The sequence below is a fragment of the Rhynchophorus ferrugineus genome, unplaced genomic scaffold (genome assembly GCF_030347505.1).
Source record: "Rhynchophorus ferrugineus isolate W39M unplaced genomic scaffold, kcgeb_rfMv2 rfM5, whole genome shotgun sequence".
Taxonomy (NCBI): Eukaryota; Metazoa; Arthropoda; class Insecta; order Coleoptera; family Curculionidae; genus Rhynchophorus; species Rhynchophorus ferrugineus.
This window is the reverse complement of record NW_027472584.1, coordinates 14821126-14841363: the sequence shown is the minus strand read 5'-3', so window position 1 is coordinate 14841363 and position 20238 is coordinate 14821126. Positions and strand designations below refer to the sequence as shown.

General features: G+C 31.9%; 1 protein-coding gene across 1 annotated transcript in view; it reads right to left on the bottom strand.

The window, feature by feature from the left end:
* The window catches only part of Mitf (transcription factor Mitf), a 160029-nt gene extending 156136 nt beyond the window's left edge, over nucleotides 1-3893 (bottom strand). Inside the window, exon 1 of the mRNA XM_076404910.1 lies at nucleotides 3424-3893. Within this exon, the coding sequence (XP_076261025.1) occupies nucleotides 3424-3578 (155 nt within the window). The 5' untranslated portion in view covers nucleotides 3579-3893. The remainder of the gene's footprint in view (nucleotides 1-3423) is intronic.
* Nucleotides 3894-20238: the final 16345 nt, after the last annotated feature.

The following is a 20238-nucleotide window of genomic DNA, read 5'->3' as shown; positions in this document are numbered from 1 at the left end:
GAAAAAGTTCCTCATGCAGCTCTCAAATCATGGCCCTTACACCCAATAACTCCGCCATCAAAGAAACTCCATTCGCAAATGACGAGCCAACAATTGAGGAATTGTGAACAACAATAACATCAATGTGGTAAAATCGCTGAAATTACAAAAGCCGCCGGATCATTAGTTTATGAATTATAACATTTTGACTGAAGCAACTTTTGTTAATGTGAAAAAAATGGATAAAAAGGACCAAGGATTGGTATGCTAACTGTAAACGTGGTGAAATGAGCACCGAATACGGTGAACGCAGTGGAAGCCCGAAAGAGGTTGTTACCGACGAAAACATTAAAAAAATCCACTAAAATAATTTTGACGATAAATTGAAATTGAATGAAATAGCAGACATTCTAATGTGATTCGGAGCAGTGTTTGAAGTTGATCGAGCGTAATAAACCCGAGTTCTTGCGTCGATACGTGACAATGTGAATATGATATGTGAATCGACAGTCATCCGAGTGGATTGCACACGATGAACCCGCTCGAAGGCGTGAGAAAACGTAACAGTCGGCTGGTAAGGTTATGGCGTCTGTATTTTAGGATGCGCATGGAATAATTTTCGTTGACTGCCTTGAAAAGCATTATTTTACCGTATAAAGGACGAAATTGCCGAAAAATGGCCGCATTTGAAGAAAAGAAAAGTTCTGCTGCACCAAGACAATGCACCGTCTCACAAGTCAGTGAAAACAATGGCAAAAATCCATGAATTGGGCTTCGAATTGCTTCCTCATCCATCGTATTCTGATCTGGCCCCCAGCGACTATTTTCTGTTCTCAGATCTCAAAAGAATGCTCGCTGGGAAGAAATTTTCGTCGAATGAAGAGGTGACCGCCGAAACTGAGGCATATTTTGAAACAAAGGACAAATCGTACTACAAAAATTGTATCGAAAAGTCGAAGGGTCACTATAATCAGTGTATCACCCTTGAAGGGAATTATGTTGAACAGAAAAAAACTAATTTTGTCAAAAAAATTTGTTTTAATATAGTAGGCCGGGGACTTTTCAATTGGCCTGTTATAATATTCCTTAAATGATATATATGGGCCTTTCAAATAAAAACGTATTTTGCTAATACCTCAGGTATAGCTTGTTTCATGGCGTTACAATACTAAACTATCCTGGTTAAAAACCCATACATATCATCTTGTTTAAATATAATACAGCATCTAATTAATTAATATAATAGTTTTAAGTTAAATTAACAATTCGATTAAACAATCGAATTAAATTTGATCGATGGCTTAATTAAACAACTTATATTTCAATATTGCAGGTAGCCAATTAAGTTTAATTCAATAATTTGTTTTAATTTAAAATGTTCACTTTCAAATTCTTACGATGAATTCGAATAACATCATAATTATGCAGAAAGTATGTAACACAGAAAGTTTTGAACTAAATTGCATTTCAAATGTATCTTATCATAATATATCATATCATTTTTTTTTTGCAAAAATTGTATAAGAATATATAATATACCAACATCACCAATCACATAAATATATTAATTTGGTAATTATATTTTATTTTTATTCAGAGATTAGATTAAATACTATTCAGATAGGATATTAAACAATTAGTTAATTTACGATCATTGGGATAATTTTCAGATTGTATTTAAATTTATTTTATTGGACAAATATGTTTTACTTATTAGAATTAGCTGCAAAGACATTAATTACAATATATATATATATATATATATATATATATATAAATTATAATATATCTATATTTAAATTTTGCTATTTTTATATATAATCTGCTAATTTTATATATATATATATATATATATATATATATATATATATATATATATATATATATATATATATATATATATATATATATATATATATACAAATGAGATATATAAAACATATGTAACGTCAGAATTACATATTGAAAGCTAAACAGTTGAAGTTTTCATTAATTTTTGAGTTAGGCATAATTAATTAAACAATTACTTATAATTATTATTGAAATTAAAATTTGGAATAGTCTAGAAATTATTATACATATTGATTAATATAAGAACTAATAAGAACAAATGAATTAACTAGCTAAATTAGTGCACTTAATACACAAGTTAAATCTATAATTAATTAATAAATTCATGTGTTAATTAAGTTGTTATAAATAAGAAATACATACGAAATAAATTCTATTACAAAACACGCTAAATAAATTATGAATTAATTCATTCAATGTTCAATAGTCGTGCTAGTCTCTATTAATGTGAAATTTTAGATTTTACTTACGAATACTGATAAAATCATAATTATGTAGAAAGTTATAACACTGAAAGTTATCTAAATAAGTTATATTTGTAAGATGATATATAAGATGTAATTTTTTTATTGTAAACAAAATTTGTCATACTGTTTTATGGTCTGTAATAAATGTTTTGGCAACAACACAAATACCCGTATTAGAAAATGTTCATCGCAGTTTATTTTCTTCTCTTCAGAGACGCTATATCCATTTTCTATGTTATATTTGTTTCGTGAGCAAGAATCAAAGTATAGACGATGATAGCGGATGATCTCAATATGGCCAAACAACATATATTTAGAAAAAGGAATAGTAAATGCATAACATTCACTAAATAACATCTGTAAAACTGAGTGCCTTGATAATTTATATTATTTTAAATAATAACATTTTAATAGTTGACAAATGTGTATGATTCGGCTTTGTGAAAATCTCAAGCGAGAGTAAAATTAGTTTGTCTATCAGCTTAATTGTATTATTAAACCATAATAAAAACATAAATATCCAAAGGATGCTGTATCAAAGCAGACTATTCATTAAATAAATAACGTTCAATAATGTTATCGATATATTTATAATATCCTGAAGAAGTAAGCTTGTGTGTCAAGATTCATGGATATAAATCTAATCCAACCGACTAAAATTAGTTGCTACCGGATTTTTAAAAAAAGCATACAACGATGAAATAAGCATCCATGATAAAATTTATTAGAATGAAGAGACGTAGATACCATCAAAAAACGAGTCATATAAACAAAATGGTCTACAGTATGATAGATAACGAACAGATTTTAAATATAATTTAGGCAAATTTATTTATCTTTGATTTTGGGTAATTATTTTAAAATATTTTGTTATGAGTGTAATAATCCTTGTCTATCAATTATAATTATTTTGTGAAATCTAATGGAAGTCAGATGATTTTAGTTTGTATTATTCACACTAGAACACTTCAATAATCATGTTTAAATTACTTAACTGTGTTATCCAGCAGGCTGTTGTAAGAGAGACCTTTTGTTTTGAATAAAATATTTTTTTTTTGTTTTAAATGTGTCAAACTTTCACCGATACATTTCATCAACGAGTCAATCCTTTATCCTTTCTGCTCACCTTTCACTAGTTGGCATAGTTTTCGATGTAAGCTCGTAATATTCCTGATTTTTCGGCGTTCCCAATAAATCATCGAAATCGATGGCACTTTCGATATCATCTTCGGTTAAGAGCGCTAACAAGTCATATCCCAAATCGATTCCAGATTCCGCCATAGCGATTTAGTTCTCGTAACTGAACTCAGTGTGGTCCCCTCTGTATTGTATATTCCGCGCACGGCTACTCGTCGCTCGACCAGCATAAACGATCTCTCATGGCATAATGTGCCCGATAGTGATAATGGCGCGATACAGACTGACTTTTTTTGCCAATAACAGTGTCACGGCCGTATCGCAGCGCCCAAACTCAACTTGCAACAAGTGAAAACAATATTTCGAAATGCCACATGGCGGACATGGGTGCGCGCGCATCCACCACTCATCTAGTGACGTCCGCGTAAATTCACGGTTTCTGCTTCGCTCGAAATCGGCAGCAAACAGTTTTTATCGTTATAGCGATTGAGGTAGGCGTAACATTTTAGCGCGGTTACGCACACAAAAATAACTTGGTTTAATGTTGTAGTACATATTTGATAAGACGATCATAATTTAAGTATGTTTAAGCGGTTGCATAATATTTGCCCATAATAATATTCTAAAAAACGACTTCGCTTTTAATATCTTTATGGTCAGAGATTGAAAACAAGGTCTGTCTATATTTATATAAACACAATTTACTTTATAAAATTAGCACAAGCACCAAAATGTTGTAAAAATCAATACTATGTAAGAAATACTTTTATTTCTTGGTAAATAAAATACAAATATTCAACAAAATATTGTAATGGTTACTATCTTGACAATATAGAAGATATAAAAATGATTAAAATAACATCCGTCTATAAACAACGTCAACAGGTTACGCTTCGAGAGACTTTAACAACCGGTGCTAAATACCCTCAAACAGTTGCGCGTTTCAAGGAATTTCAAAACAATGAGCTAATTAACAGTGACAATATTTAAAATTATAAAAAAAAATAAAAAGATCAACAACCAAACTTACACAACAAAACTTCGAGTCAAAACAAATCTGGACAAACAAATAAATAATACAATTTGGTATAGATAAAAGTCATCCTAAAACAAGGCTGGAAGTCGATAGACTTGTCTCTAAAAAATTAACTTAAAAAAATTAATTTTCTGACTATAAATAACAATTATTCGTTGACCAATACATAAACAGTCCCTATTGTGAACAAGATAAAAATAAAAATGTATCAACAGATAAGAAGTCATCTGTCCCATCTATTGTTGTTTTAAACATTAGCGTCAGCATCATATATTTTAAACAAAACAATATTACGCATTTATTCGGTGCATCGTCACTTAACACCACAAGAATTATTAAGTTATGACGTATGTAAACGAGTTAAAACATTTAACTTATAAATAATACAAGTTATGTGAAAGAGTAATCCAGATTTATAACTTTGAACATTTTTATTAAAAAATTTAGTAAAAATACTCCAGAAGCTAAGGATAATTATGTTCTGTTCTTCAGGATACAACCATTCATTCGCTAGTAAATTTAAAAACGTCCATTTAAAAGGGTTAGGATAGGTTATAAATAGTGGCCGAATTTCGACCACATGGCGATCACTAGTTCAGTTAAAAACGGCTATTCTGCTTTCTGCGAGTTGGTCTGTGACGAAAATTAACAAATATTTCACCTTCAAATCAGTAATTAAATTTCTAGAATATAATCATACACCATGCAGTAAATACAAATTCGTACCTGTTTATATAATTTTTGTCTCTACCCTTGGCAGATGAATTGCCTGATGACTCCATTTATATATTATATGCCGATAATATATTAAAAAAAATAAAGATAATATTCTCAATTTAGGGTTTTATTACTTAACTCATGGAATTTCCACATATCTTGGAGTCACTGTCTTTTCTGTTGGAAATTAATATATCTTCTGATGATTTTGGGTTATTCTGTAATCATTACAAAATTGTAAATGTTAAAATTCTCTTCTATAAATACGAATCTATAAGTAGAATACTGAAGATGTACAAACATAAGAGTTTTATGACATATAGTTACCATAATCTTCAAAAATCTTCATTCTTCTTCTTCTTCTAGTTGGATTTCAATATTATTGTATTTTCTTAAGTTTTGTGCTAGGTAGTGTATATGTCTAATAATATTTTTATGAATGTAATTCCTTTAAATTTAATGAAAAATATGGAAAAACAACTAATAATTTTGACATGTTTATATTATTTCATATTTAGAAAGTTAAATATTCTTTCATATTTTAGAAACAAGGTTCTTAGGGAATGTATAAATATTTAATTTTTAATTTTTTATGGGTTTTTATAGCGTTCTTGAATAATTATACCTATTATTAATTACTAATAGATATTAAACACACATTTATCAATCAAAAACATCTTTGTAGTATTATTTAAAATATAGGGAAAAATAGGGTTATTTTCCACAACCAAGACTTATGTCATTCATAATCTCGTCAGTTTTTCCTACTACAGCTCAAATGTGTTGGCCCCAGCCTTATTTAACCTCTTTATTTCAGATCTGCCAAGAAAAGAGAACATTGACGTCGCGTTTTACGCTGACGACACTGCTTTCTTCACGGTCGCCAGGTTCGAAGTTACAATTCATGAACGTTTACAGAAGCAGCTCTATAATGCGGTCAAGTGGTTCAAATTCTGGAGGTTACAAATCAACCCCCTGAAAACCCAGGCCATCATTCTGATGATTTTGGATTATTCTGTAATTATTACAAAATTCTAAATGTTAAAATTCTCTTCTATAAATACGAATCTATAAGTAGAATACTGAAGATGTACAAACATAAGAGTTTTATGACATATAGTTACCATAATCTTCAAAAATCTTCATTCTTCTTCTTCTTCTAGTTGGATTTCAATATTATTGTATTTTCTTAAGTTTTGAGCTTGGAAGTGTATATGTCTAATAATATTTTTATGAATGTAATTCCTTTAAATTTAATGAAAAATATGGAAAAACAACTAATAATTTTGACATGTTTATATTATTTCATATTTAGAAAGTTAAATATTCTTTCATATTTTAGAAACAAGGTTCTTAGGGAATGTATAAATATTTAATTTTTAATTTTTTATGGGTTTTTATAGCGTTCTTGAATAATTATACCTATTATTAATTACTAATAGATATTAAACACACATTTATCAATCAAAAACATCTTTGTAGTATTATTTAAAATATAGGGAAAAATAGGGTTATTTTCCACAACCAAGACTTATGTCATTCATAATCTCGTCTGTTTTTCCTACTCCAGCTCATGTGTTGGCCCCAGCCTTATTTAACCTCTTTATTTTAGATCTTTTCGAGAAAAGAGCACATTGTCGTCGCGTTTTACGCTGACGACACTGCTTTCTTCACGGCCGCCAGGTTCGAAGTTACAATTCATGAACGTTTACAGAAGCAGCTCTATAATGCGGTCAAGTGGTTCAAATTCTGGAGGTTACAAATCAACCCCCTGAAAACCCAGGCCATCATTTTTCATAAGAAGCGTTACGCAGTGCGCACTTGGCAACTTAAAATCGACACCGCAATAATCCCATAGCTGGATAACATCACATACCTAGGTCCCCACTTCGACCGGCGGTGCCGTTAGTGGGCACGAGGACCCGACGAATCTATTGATCGCGAGTTATTGAGATGAGGTCGTTTCAGCCTGGAAATGGGGATATTAGCAGTAACTCGGTTTTAAGCGCGTTTGCAGAAGAACTTGAGCTGAGTTGTTGTTTGAGTGTTGAGATATGAAGTGCTTGATTTATGAAGTGTGAGTTTCTCTGTGAATTTGATTATTTTCGATAAACCATGGAGCGTGTAAAATTAACAAACTTGAAGTAGACATTAGATCCGTAGAGTACGGACCGGATTAACATCTTGTAAATTAAGCATTTTATTGAATGTCTGCTGGAAGAGGGTCTGCAGATCACAGGACATAGCAGGTTTGTTATCCCGACACCTTTCTGGATTTAACAATGCCAACCAAATCGTCGATCGAAGTGGAGACCTAAGTACACGACGTTATCCAACCATAAAATTGTTGCGGTGTCGATTTTGAGTTGCGAGACGCGCAATGCGCAACGCTTCTTACGGAGAATAATGTCCTCGGTTTTCAGGGGGTTGATTTGCAACTTCCAAATTTAAACCACTTGGCCGCATGATCGAACTGTTTCTGTAAACATCCTTGAATGGTATCCTTGAACCTGGAGGCCATGATCTGAAATAAAGAAATTAAATAAGGCCGGGGCTAGCGGGGAACATTGAGGTACGCCAGTTTTGAATGATTTTTGAATGGAAATAGTTTTCCTAATCTTGATCTGGAAAGATCTGTCCTATAGATAGGACTTGATGAGAGCGATTAGGTCTTCTAGGAGGCCTAACTGTACGCATTTTGCGATTAGACTGTCGGGCCAGACCTTGTCTAAAGGTTTGGTTAGGTTCAAGAGGAGTGCTCCAAGTTTTTCACGTCGGTCAAAAGCGTAACGGATGTGTGCCGCCAGACGATATATACAAATGAATGGTGAGCGCGAAAACCGATATGTTCGTCAAGAATGATGTTGTTTTCTTTTCTGAAAGAGTTGAGAGCGTAGAGTATTGCCCTATGGGCAAACTTTGAAATAGCACTGAGAAGTCTGATGGACCTGTAATCAGATGTAGATAATTTTGATCCATTTTTTTTTTGGGAATAATCGCCATATCTGTGTGTTTCCAGGACGTCGGGAAATGTTGCAGCCTCATAATGGAGTTAATTATGTTTCGCCAGTTCCGCGAGCTCTCTGTAACTCTAATTATTATCATTAATGTTTTAAATAATATTGCAGACATATGACAACAATGTTGACCAGTACCAATACAAATTGAATTTTATCGATAGATCAGATCCACATTACGACACATCAGACAGCATTCTGTTTCTTTTTAATTAGAGTAATGCTAACTACTAAAATAACAAGAAAAAAACCGCTCCGAGATTAAACCGAATTTGGTAGTACATTCGACGTTAACTATGATGTGCATTGGCTGTTTTATTGAACGGATTATATTGAGAAAGTTGTTGAGAATTTGTCATGAGCAAACATTTTCGTTAAGTAGTTATAATTTAACGGTTTCGATATCTGCTTTACAGAGATTGTATTAGATATTAACCATACCTAGTAAACCAATTATTATTTCTTATACGAATGATTCATCAAATGATTCCAAACCTCGACTGTGCAATGAGCGACAATCCTTTATAACTAACGAGATAAGATAATGAACAAAGAACCAAATCAAGCCTTTCCTGTTCGTAATTTTGTCGGTAAGTTGTCGGTGATAACATGACTAAACGTTTTAAACAATACTGATGGTAACCCTATTTGTGATGACTGTCCATGTAATTTTGATAACCAATTATTATTAAATATTATATATGGAAAATATAGTGATTAATGAAGATGAAATATGAATGATTTAATGCAATAGAACTTTAAAAATACTATATTATTTACATTCCATTGACATTTCACTAGTTATGCAGTCTTACACATGGCCCCAGATTACAATGCAGTAACAGCCAAGTCATGTTTCGTCGTAAAGAAATTGCAATAAGATGTTGCTATCAATTGCAGCGATTTGATTCAAAATTGCTTATTTAGCCATATATGCCATTCCTGCGGTAGAAATAATAATGGTGACTCAGCTTGCTCTCCTCTAATTTGTGTGGCATAAAGGCACCAAAATATATAAACAAAAAATTTTAATTAAAAATTTTAATTGATGCGGTTAAATAAAGACAATATATTCGGCGATTTATTTCGGAATCTAATTATATGCAGAAGAAATATTTATTTGTAGACGAAAAGATATTAAACAATAAACAAGATATTAAACACTAAACAAGATCACACTATAAGAATATAAAAAGAAAGAAATTCACGTGGTTCACTCTCAGAGTTGGGAACGGAAAGAACCTCGAGGCGTCGCGTCATCCCCTAGCTTCACCACCCGAGGTTGCCACGTCGTACCCTCTGTCCCTCTGTGTACCACTTGTTGCCACCTCACCGTGGGTGCTAACTTCAGGTATGTGCAACGCCTCGAGTAGATCTGTGGGCTGCTGAGAATTGCGGGAAAATTCGAAACATCTGAAGGTCGCTACAATATCTTCAAGCAAAAATAAAAACTAAATCACTAAGATGAAGCAATCTGTAAAATTTTATTAAAACAGATAAAAGCACATTTGTAAATAAAACATTTAGCACAGTGTCAACACAATATGAAGATAGAACATTTAAAATGCACCTGCTTCGCAGCGAACTTGATTGAAATAAAAGCATATAAAGAAAAGTTTATTATCCAGTAAAATACACCTACTTTAATAAGACACAAACAATGTTTTCTCAAGTTCCTGAAGAAGCACACTGTTCATTAGAAAAAAATCTGGACCCAGACATCACGTTTTATTTCTTATGGTTTATCATTTTGCGAGCAAAGATAAAGAAATAATATCTAAAACTGAACAAAACAATCATGAAATCAGTCAGGCGTTGCCAAACAGTGGTTAAACAAGCGAATGTAACTGTTAAATTCAATTATTTTGACAGTCCTCTACATTTATCTTATTATTATCATTACCTTAGTGGTTCAACAATCTGTCCAGTGGGCAATAACTATTTCCTATGACTAACATGTAAACAATAACTTCATTAAATGTTTTGCTATATAAAATGACTTATTTTCAAAGTTACTTTAAAGTCTATATATGTCCATCGGGTAGCATAAACGTTTTAGTCTACTCACTTTACTATCATGTTGCATATTTTGTTGATTAACATGCAGATTAGGATGTACTAACACTCTGATTTATATTCCTTATAAATTCTAAAGAGATATCGCGCTGTATCACTTCATTCGCGACATAGTACGAAGCATCAACAATGACACGCAACACTTTATCTTAGAATTGTTGGATGATGGCTACATTAGACTTGCTATCAGTACCCCATAGCATATGACCAAAAAGGTTTAAGTACTGAGTCGTACAGCAATATCTTGTTATCTAATGAAACTTGGATTTGTGCCTAATGAGCAAATGCATTTAATATAGTTTTGGTCCAAGTTGCTTTCGTTCTGCAAATATGTGCTTTTCTCGAGTTAGGAGTTGGTCTAGGTACATGCCAAGATGCTTAACATCCTCTTTTTCTCTATACCGTGTTATTTGAATTAGAATGTTTTCATCCACAGTTATTTCTCTACATAAAATAACAGTTTTCTATATAACACCAAATATTTCCAAATTTCCCAGTTGACAGTTATTTAATGTATACAGATGTTAATTATAAAGCGCGTAAAAATTGTATTTTTGATATTTATTACGTTTACTACTTGAGCTGAATAAATCTGCTGCCGAAACACACCAAGCACTTTTAGAAACTTGCTCCGTTATATCCTAATTACCAGTTTTAGTTTCAACGATTTAAAAGTGGCCACTATGATGTCAATGGCAAAGAACGATCTGAAGAACCAATCAATTGTTTCCAAACGTCTAATACAATGGAAAATATCCAAAAGAAGTGAAAATAGCTACCACATAAATTTACGAAAATCTCAATTTCGAATATTTTCAACCACGTGCCTTCATTGTCTGTCAATCAAAAGAAAAAATATTTTTCTATAAATGACTATATTATACCTTACAGTGAAAAAAATTATCAAAATACATCCAACGATCTAATACTACTTAATGATATTGCAAAAGCAGTAAGAAGAAGGAAATTAATAACTCTCATGTCAAAGAACAATTGCTATTAAATATTGTTAATTGACATGGAATATTGATAATATCCTCTGATGATGGCTACTGTCAATATATTTACTTTTACTTATTTATATATTATATATATATATATATATATATATATATATATATATATATATATATATATATAGTTAAATATAGATTTTATTTTTCTTAACTTTTTGTATAATTGCAGTGCTGTCATTGACACAGTTTCATATTATATTATAATATGGTATTTTCATGAATTATTTATAACAATGCACGACAATAAACGTCTTATAGAACAACATCCTTAATCTAGATAATTTTAAACTCTTTAAGCCTTATAATATAGTATGTACAAATACGTTTTGAGTTTTTTTAACAGTTTTGAACCTTTTCCAGAGAAACGACACCGCAATGTATTTTACTCGTTGGTACCTATAACTTTTTGTGATACTTCAGGTACAATATGCGCCTGCCCAATTTTCAACTCTTCGCAAAACTCTTCACTCGTTTAAGTCATAAGCCATCAGCTAGAACAAGGAACTGTCGGAAGAAGCAATGCCTGATTAATACAGCTGGTGGGATTGAATAAAATGAAACTGAATGTGTTGAAAAATGTGCAACTAGTTGCATGTATTATGATCATTTTTTCACTTTACTTAGGCATTTATGTGGTCATGCGTAGTAATAGTAATCAATTAATAGTAAGCAAAAGTACTATGTCTGGTAAACTAGGTGCGGCAGAACCCATTAGAACTGCAACAATAAATCCTTACAATTCTTGCAACTTGTGGCCGAACATTATCATGCTAGAGGATAACTTTGCGTCTGTTACTTGCTGTTGCTGAATCGCAATTTATTCAATTGACTTCGGTAGACATCTGCAGTAAGAGTTTCATTCAGTTTTAAGAGCATGTACAGCACTACACCTTACTGAATCCACCACAGACGCAGCAAGACTTTATAAGACCATTAATATTCCTCTTCGGTGTTTATGCGAATGACTTTTCTGGACTTTATGTGTTTCAAATAGAAACTTAACAGTTTTTTCACTTGGGATTCTTGCTCTTCATTTCTTGCACTTCACAATCAATAAAACCGAGATGTTGAAAAGTTTCGAAATAGATTTTTCAATTAATTCGTGTCCTAGCCAATTTACTACGTTTCAGTCAATCTACAATAGTAATGAAGGTCAAAAATGCAATTTTGAGCTTCCAGTTTTGAATTAGTGTTTTGTAGAAATATTATCATAATAATTTGTATAAATTCGATTTAAAATTGCATAAAAATAGTGGAAAGGATATATCTGTTTTGTTTTATAAAATAGGAAAATCCAATGATATACTGACATTCTCTAAACCATATAATAATAATTATAACTAAACCAGTAAGATAAATAAATAAATAGCCTGGTTTTGACATATAAGGATCGAGCAACGTCCATGGAGTATCTATGTCGCGAAAATTAAAAATTATCAAATACCTGTTAATCATTTCTAGTTCTACTTCATACCATTCAAAATACAAGGGCTGTATGATAAGAACATCGCCTATTCCAGCTACAAGAGATAGAAACCATCGTTAATATAACTCTTTATATTAATATATTAGACTATTATGATAATGGAAGGGTGTAATTTTTGTATCGAATTAGGTCAAAAGTTCACAAATATAAACAAATATTAGTTTGTTTTTTTTTTCATTTTGGACACCTATACTGAATCATAGTGGTAAACCAAAATCTAATTATCATGAAGTGAAATTTGATTATGATACTTTGGTTGTTATAAAATGTGAACTATTAAAATAGCATCGAATAGTTAGTTTTACTGTTGACAAATAGGTGATGCTCAACAAACGTATTGAACAAAATAGCGTATAGGAATTGATAACTATCCTTCTAAATACTAAGGTTTTTGTTTCAGACAAACCGCTGAGGGTATACAGATTGCTAGAATAGGTTTTATGAAAAAATTTACTGAGAACATTCTATAGATTGATCAGATTAACGAGTTGCTAGATCAGAAGAATAATAGGCATTATCAAATACTATAAAAGTTAATACAATATAGCCAAAAAATCTTTTAATAGGCTGAATCTCTTGTGTACAATTGCCCTTTAGTTTCTTTTTAATTACATCTTACGTTAAATCCTCTTAGTAGAATCTTATTTTACAAAATAATTTATTACTATTGCTTTGTTCTACATGTCGCAGAACGCTAGAGTGGTATACTTATATCAGTATGTATTTCCAAGTTAAAATCAAATTAGATTATGTAAACTAAGATAAAGAGTAACGTTTACAAATTTATGTGGTTCGATTCGCTTCAATTTTTTGATTTAATTATGATTTTTTCTATTCTGATTCATCCTATCAGTAAATTCATATTTCTTAGTTTTTGTAATGTCATGTGGTAAAAAAATTAAGTAGCTACAGTTATTAAAGTTTTATTTCTATTAGTAAATGTTATGTGTTCAGATCTATCTTCAAAATAAATTTTATTGTACACAATAACAAAAATTTCTATTAGTTTCAACTGAGTAATGTGACAAAGCGTTATGCTGCAAAATTACTGTGTTGTCTTTTTGTTATATAATACCGATTTTTGATTCAATGCTTGCATCATCAATCACTGATGAATCTATTGGTAAAAGTGCCAATTATCAACGAAAACAGCAATTAAACAGCCTGCTAAATTCAATTTTTTAAATATTTCTCAGCATAAAATGACAGTTTCGACTCAATATTAATATTGAGTTATTTATCGTATACTACACTAAAACTCAACAAATATTTTTTGATGAGGTTTCTCCATCATATTTGAATTGGCGCGTTTGGTTTAAAAGTGGCTATTTTGATGTTACTAAAAATGTTCGAGGACAATAATTTGCAAGACTTATTAGATGAAAACCCAAACCAAACCTTCAAAGAACCTTCAGAGAGCTTAACACATGATGCATCAGCTGTTTCCAAATATTTACATGAGATAGGAATTATTTCAATGGGGGTAAAATAGTTACCACACGAACTGTTGCATTGTAGTAACAGTTATATTGTTGCAAAAAGGCCAGCAATAGTGAATAACAGATGCATAATCATCCTCTTGAGTTAGTGAAGGTTGGTTTGCGTATTGGTTGAGAAATAGACACTCCCCCAAGACTGTGGATCGATGATGATGATGAATCATCCTCTTGCATGACAGCGCTTGTGTGAACACACGTTGCAGGAGAGTGTAAAAATGGATCGCTGACAAACCAACGTCGTTTTTTCGAGACTGTATCGACATCCATCAGATTAGGGACGAGGCATAAGCTTAAATACATGGCGCTAATCTGGAGAAGACAGAGATCTTCAAGTTCATATCAAATACTTCTTCTAAAATCGGATCCACATTATTTCACGGTCTTTTATATATTTTAAGGCCATATTACGTCTAAACTACTTCTCTAGCACTTGGAAAGTGGCCCAAATCATTAGGCGTGTTACATGTGATATCCAAGGTTTTCGAGAAACTATACATCAAGAGTCTTAAAGTAAGCACAGAAGAAAGAAATATTATTCCAGAGCTCAATTTGGTTTCCGTAACAAACATGGAACAATAGAACAAGTTCACATATTGGCCAATCAAATAACTAAAAACTTAAACCAAAAAATATTGCTGGGCTGCATTCCTCGATATATCTGAAGCTTTTGATAAAGTGTAGTACACTGGACATCAAGTACAATTTAAAAACCTTCTGACCCATCCAAAATTCCAATTATTAAAGTCACATCTCACAGACAGGCATTGTAATGTAAAACAGAGCGGCGAAGACACTGAACTACATAATATATTCAGTTGTTCTGTAAGGCCTTGGCCCATGAACTCCCACAAGCACATAATGTTAAATATCTGGTAATGCGTCTGAATCTGCACTTAAATTTGCAGAAACATGTACTAATAAAGCGGAAACAACTCGGGCTTAAACTGAATAAAGTGTATTGGCCCATAGGGCGTAACTGGATAATAAGATACTGCTGTATAAATCGATTCTTAAGCTCATATGGACGTATGGTATCTCTGGGGTAGCATTAGCAAATCCAACCTAGCCATCGTTGACGCTGCATATTATTCCAGTAACAATCAAATTCAGCGCGATATCATCCAGGAAACCATTACGAGTGTGATCCAAAGTGCCAGCGCAAAGTACTCTGGAAGAGTGTCAGGAAACCCGAATACGCTCGCCAAACAATTAAATGTGTGCGTTGTCAATGAAGTGCGTAGGTTAAAACGTTTACTACCATCCGACCTAATTAACAGACACATAAAATAGTTTTTAGACTAACATAGAATAGTAATTAAATTAAGTATAATAGTAGTTTATAAATTTGTACAGGATATCACTTATCGAAGTGATCTTCTACATGTCATTGTATAACATAAATCTCATCAGATACTTCTTGCCCATTGGGCAGGTTGTGGAATACTAAGAGAATAATTTTAAAAATATATCATTATAAGCGTTGGGCACTATCGACTGAAAAGAGTCAAAACAGTCGATAGGAAAAACACTAGTGGTTCGACTGTTTTGTTCAATTTGCGATATCAGACGAAGATCTACGAACCATTTCCTGAATAAATTGTGAGGGAGGAAAGGACGGAGATAATTGCTTGGAGCTAACGTTAAACTAACGTTAAAAAAAAGAAAAGGAAAACAATAATTACTGAATACTATTAACATGCAATTAATAATTTCATTTTAAACAAAGTAGAATTACTTTTATACTTATAGTATTTTAATTGCTATTTTTAAATAATATACTATAATAAAAATAGACAATACACTATAACTTAAACAAAACCTGAAAACAAAAGAAAAACCATAACCATAAATACTAAATAAAAATTAAACATATACTTAATCATAGAAAAAAAAACTAATCCACGACATAATGATCACACAATGACCACTAGAGCTTTTTAAATAAAGTAAATGCTTTATTTGTTATTGAACTGAAATATTTTTAAACAAAAATCGAGAGGGCAATCGGAATATAACCTATTATTGCCATAAAACCAGTCAAAAGTATTGTATCATTCACAATTTTAATTTTTTGACCCTATTGCATTAACAATCTTGCAATATCGCTCCAAAATGCTGCTATATTAATAATTAATAATTTATATATATATATATATATATATATATATATATATATATATATATATATATATATATATATATATATATATATCGAATGAAACTAGGAGAACCAAAAATAGTAACTCTAACTAAAACAGTCGATAGTAAATAGTAACAAAATCTGTCGGTCCGAAAATAGAGACTGAAAATAGTCGACTGAAACAGTCACTGGTAAAATGTAGTCAAATCAGTCGAACCAAAAATAACGACTGAAATAGTCGATAGTAAGTAGTAGTCAATTACTAAACAGTCGATAGTCGTGTTTAGTCGGTAGTTCTCAACGCTAATCATAAAAAATAAATCCCTCAACATAGAAAGGAAGTAGCCGATTTGGTGACACAGTGGTAAAGGCGACATGACGTCCTCCTGCTATTGCGATAGTCGAGTGTTAGAATCCTGCTGGGACATGGTCGTTATGTTTGTAATTGTCTTCAGGCAAGAGTGCAAAATCTGACAAGGAACATAATCCCAGTCACGCCAGTAACCAGGCTGGGTAAGGCCGGATGTCTTCTGGGATGATCTCCAAAGTTAATCACTCGCCAGTCGGTAGGATTAATGCTGAGGACCGAAGTTCGGAGCCCACGTTAAACAGTAGGTCTAGTCCAGATAAACCCTAGTAGGTAAAAAAGAGACTAAAATATAATTTAAAAAAATAGAAAGGAAGTTATTTAAAGTCGGTGTTAAAAATCATCATGGACTTTTAAAATGATAAAGATCGAAAAATAAACGATCGTTTCAATAGAGATGTTTAAAATGATATAACCATTTTACAAATGACTTCAATTGGATTAATAAAAATTGTTAAGCGATACTTGCATAAATTAAGTAGATTTGTATGATGTTGTTAAATTATGTGTCACGAGGTTAGAATATTGTGTCTCAATTATCGCTATTGTTCATTAATATGTTATGATCAATGGAGATATCATTGTTTATTAAAAAGTACGTACGAGCTCATGAAGCCGTAGTCATTTAGTACAAAATAACAAGCTAGTTAAAAATGGAAATCAACCAATTCGTGTCAGATGTCGTACCGTAATCAGATAACTGATCAATCAACAGGGCATTGTCGTTCATCGTGACAAATCCAGACATAGAGACTACTGCTAAATTGTTTTTTAAATATTCTATAAAATATTGAAAGAAGGTATCTGCTGTTTTGTTTTAGTAATACTAATAAAACTACTAATAAACTACTCTTACCAATACTTAAGTTATTTATTAGTTTAAAGTACAGCTTTTAATTAATAAATTATTTGTAACTATATTTTCTATTTTTAATATAGTACTTAAAAAAAGTTCCTAAAATCGTAAAAGGTTATGTTTATAGACTAATAAATCCAACAGTCTATCTATTTTCGCAATCCTCAAGATTAAGAGCTTTATTCAAAAAGATAATATTAGTCTTTCTAGTACCGTTTTACTATAAAGTCCACGTAGGCAAATTGATTTCATGGTTAAGGCTATCCATGAATCGTCCACTAGATTATTCCTAGCAGTTCTTTGAGTTAAACATGTAAATCAAAATCAAATGGCGTATATTTTTACTCGCTTGCACTTCAACATCTTCGAAACGTCAATAACAATATTTCGTGAATAACATATATTTTCTCCAAAACAAAGCTGCAAATAATAAAAAAAGGCCTAAAGAGTTGTTATTGGTTATTTAGTTTCAATTAAATAACGATCCAATATTCGATAGGGCTATTTATTATTTATTTATCTTGGAGCGACCTTGAGGCATGTCGAATTTTACATAGTGGAGTAACGGTCTACAAAATACCCAGAAATATAATCTCAGATGTTGAACACGGGCGGGGTGCTAGAACCCGATAACGAATAGCTGGCAACCCCGAGACGTTTATCTGAGATGTTATTGAAGGGTATTTCCAATCATTTAGTACTCAACCATCGTTTGGTTTAGACGTGCCACCATCGACTGCCCAAGCCTCGTCACCAGGTAACACCCCTGCCATCCATTTTATCTATTTTGTATTGTCTATATTTTTTTATCTTGCCAATAAATAACGGTCACATAATGTAAACACCACTGTTTCATTTCTTTTACCTCCATTCACCGAACCATATAAGAAACCGTACAATCTGTATAATTTTAGACCCACGTAATATGGACTTTTAAGTCTGTTACAGAAAGATATCACGTAAACATTGAGAAGTTAACATAAATAAAAGATAAAATATATAAAGGATATAAAATACACATTATATACTTATTCTACGATAGACACCTTGGGCTTATCGTCTGTATCACTGTTTTTCTCTTTAATCTTCTGACTAAACCATCATTATCTAGGTGCTGGAGAACTTCAATATTGATTCAATATTGAACTGATGGAGCTTCTGTTCATGTCTTGGGCATAGTCTTTGATAACGATATCGACAGTTTCTACCTTCAGATCATTATGCAGATTGTCATTACGAATTTACCATGGAACTTCAGATATTGTTTATCTTGCTGTACCTTGTTTTGAAATCTTTGTATAATATTTTTATTGCTTTGATTGGTACAACCTTATAGTTACCATAAGTCCACACTGGTTTCAAGACTTGTTGATAAAGTAAAAGCTTATTATATATTAAAAAGTTTGAATATATTTTAATAACCAGTACATATTGTTTATACTTCAGCTTCAGTTCTTCATATTTTTCTTAACGAGGCTTCCACTTGAGTTTAACATCAAGGGTCATGCTAAGATATTTGGCTGTATTTCCATATACTTGTTGATTTATATATGCTGACTTGTGCTTGATTCCTTTGTTGGTAAAATCAATATGCACTCATTTATTTTGATTCATTTCGATGTAACATTTTTAATGCTATGTAACAATAACGCTATGTAGTAGTCGCTGTTGATGGTCCTTCCTTCTTCAAAGTAGCCAATGAAAATTATTCCATGCGCATCCCAACATACAGACGCCATAACCTTGCCAGCCGACTGTTGCTTTGTAGCGGGTTCATCGTGTACAGTCCACTCGGATGACTGTCGATTGGACTTCGGAGTGAAATGATGGAACCATGTTTCATCCATTGTCACACATCGACGCAAAAACTTGGGTTTATTACGCTTGATCATCTTCAAACACTACTCCGAATCATCAACTCGTCGTTGTTTTTGGTTGAAAGTGATCTTGCGCGGCACCCACTTTGCACAGAGCTTTCTCATACAATCTTGAATGATATGATGTACACGTTCAGTTCATATGTTTAGAGTATCTGCTATTTCATTCAATTTCAATTTACGGTCATTCAAAATCATTTTGTGGATATTTTTTAATGTTTTCGTCGGTAACAAACTCTTTTGAGCGTCCACTGCGTTCATCGTCTTCGATGCTCATTTCACCACGTCTAAACTTAGCATATCAATCTTTGATGGTTGATCTTACTGGGACAATGTCCTAAAACTCAGCATCAAGCCAAGTTCTTGCTTCAACTGTATTTTTTCCCTTCAAAAAGCAATATTTTATCAACACGCGAAATTCCTTTTTATCCATTTTTTTCACAATAACAAAAGCTGCTTCACTCAAAATGCTATAACTCACAAACTAATGATCCGATAGCTGTCAAATTTATACACGCATCTTTTGAGGGTTAGGGCTAACTAAAAAACATATGGATTTAATTCTAATAGCGCCATTTATGTGTCAGGCTGGAGACCTTTCAATTAACCTGTTAATGTTAAAGATCATATTTTTGCATAGTCCGATCATCTGAACGAATAATAATATATCTGGACATAGGTACGTTTTGTCAATCATAAAACCTACAACATAATGGT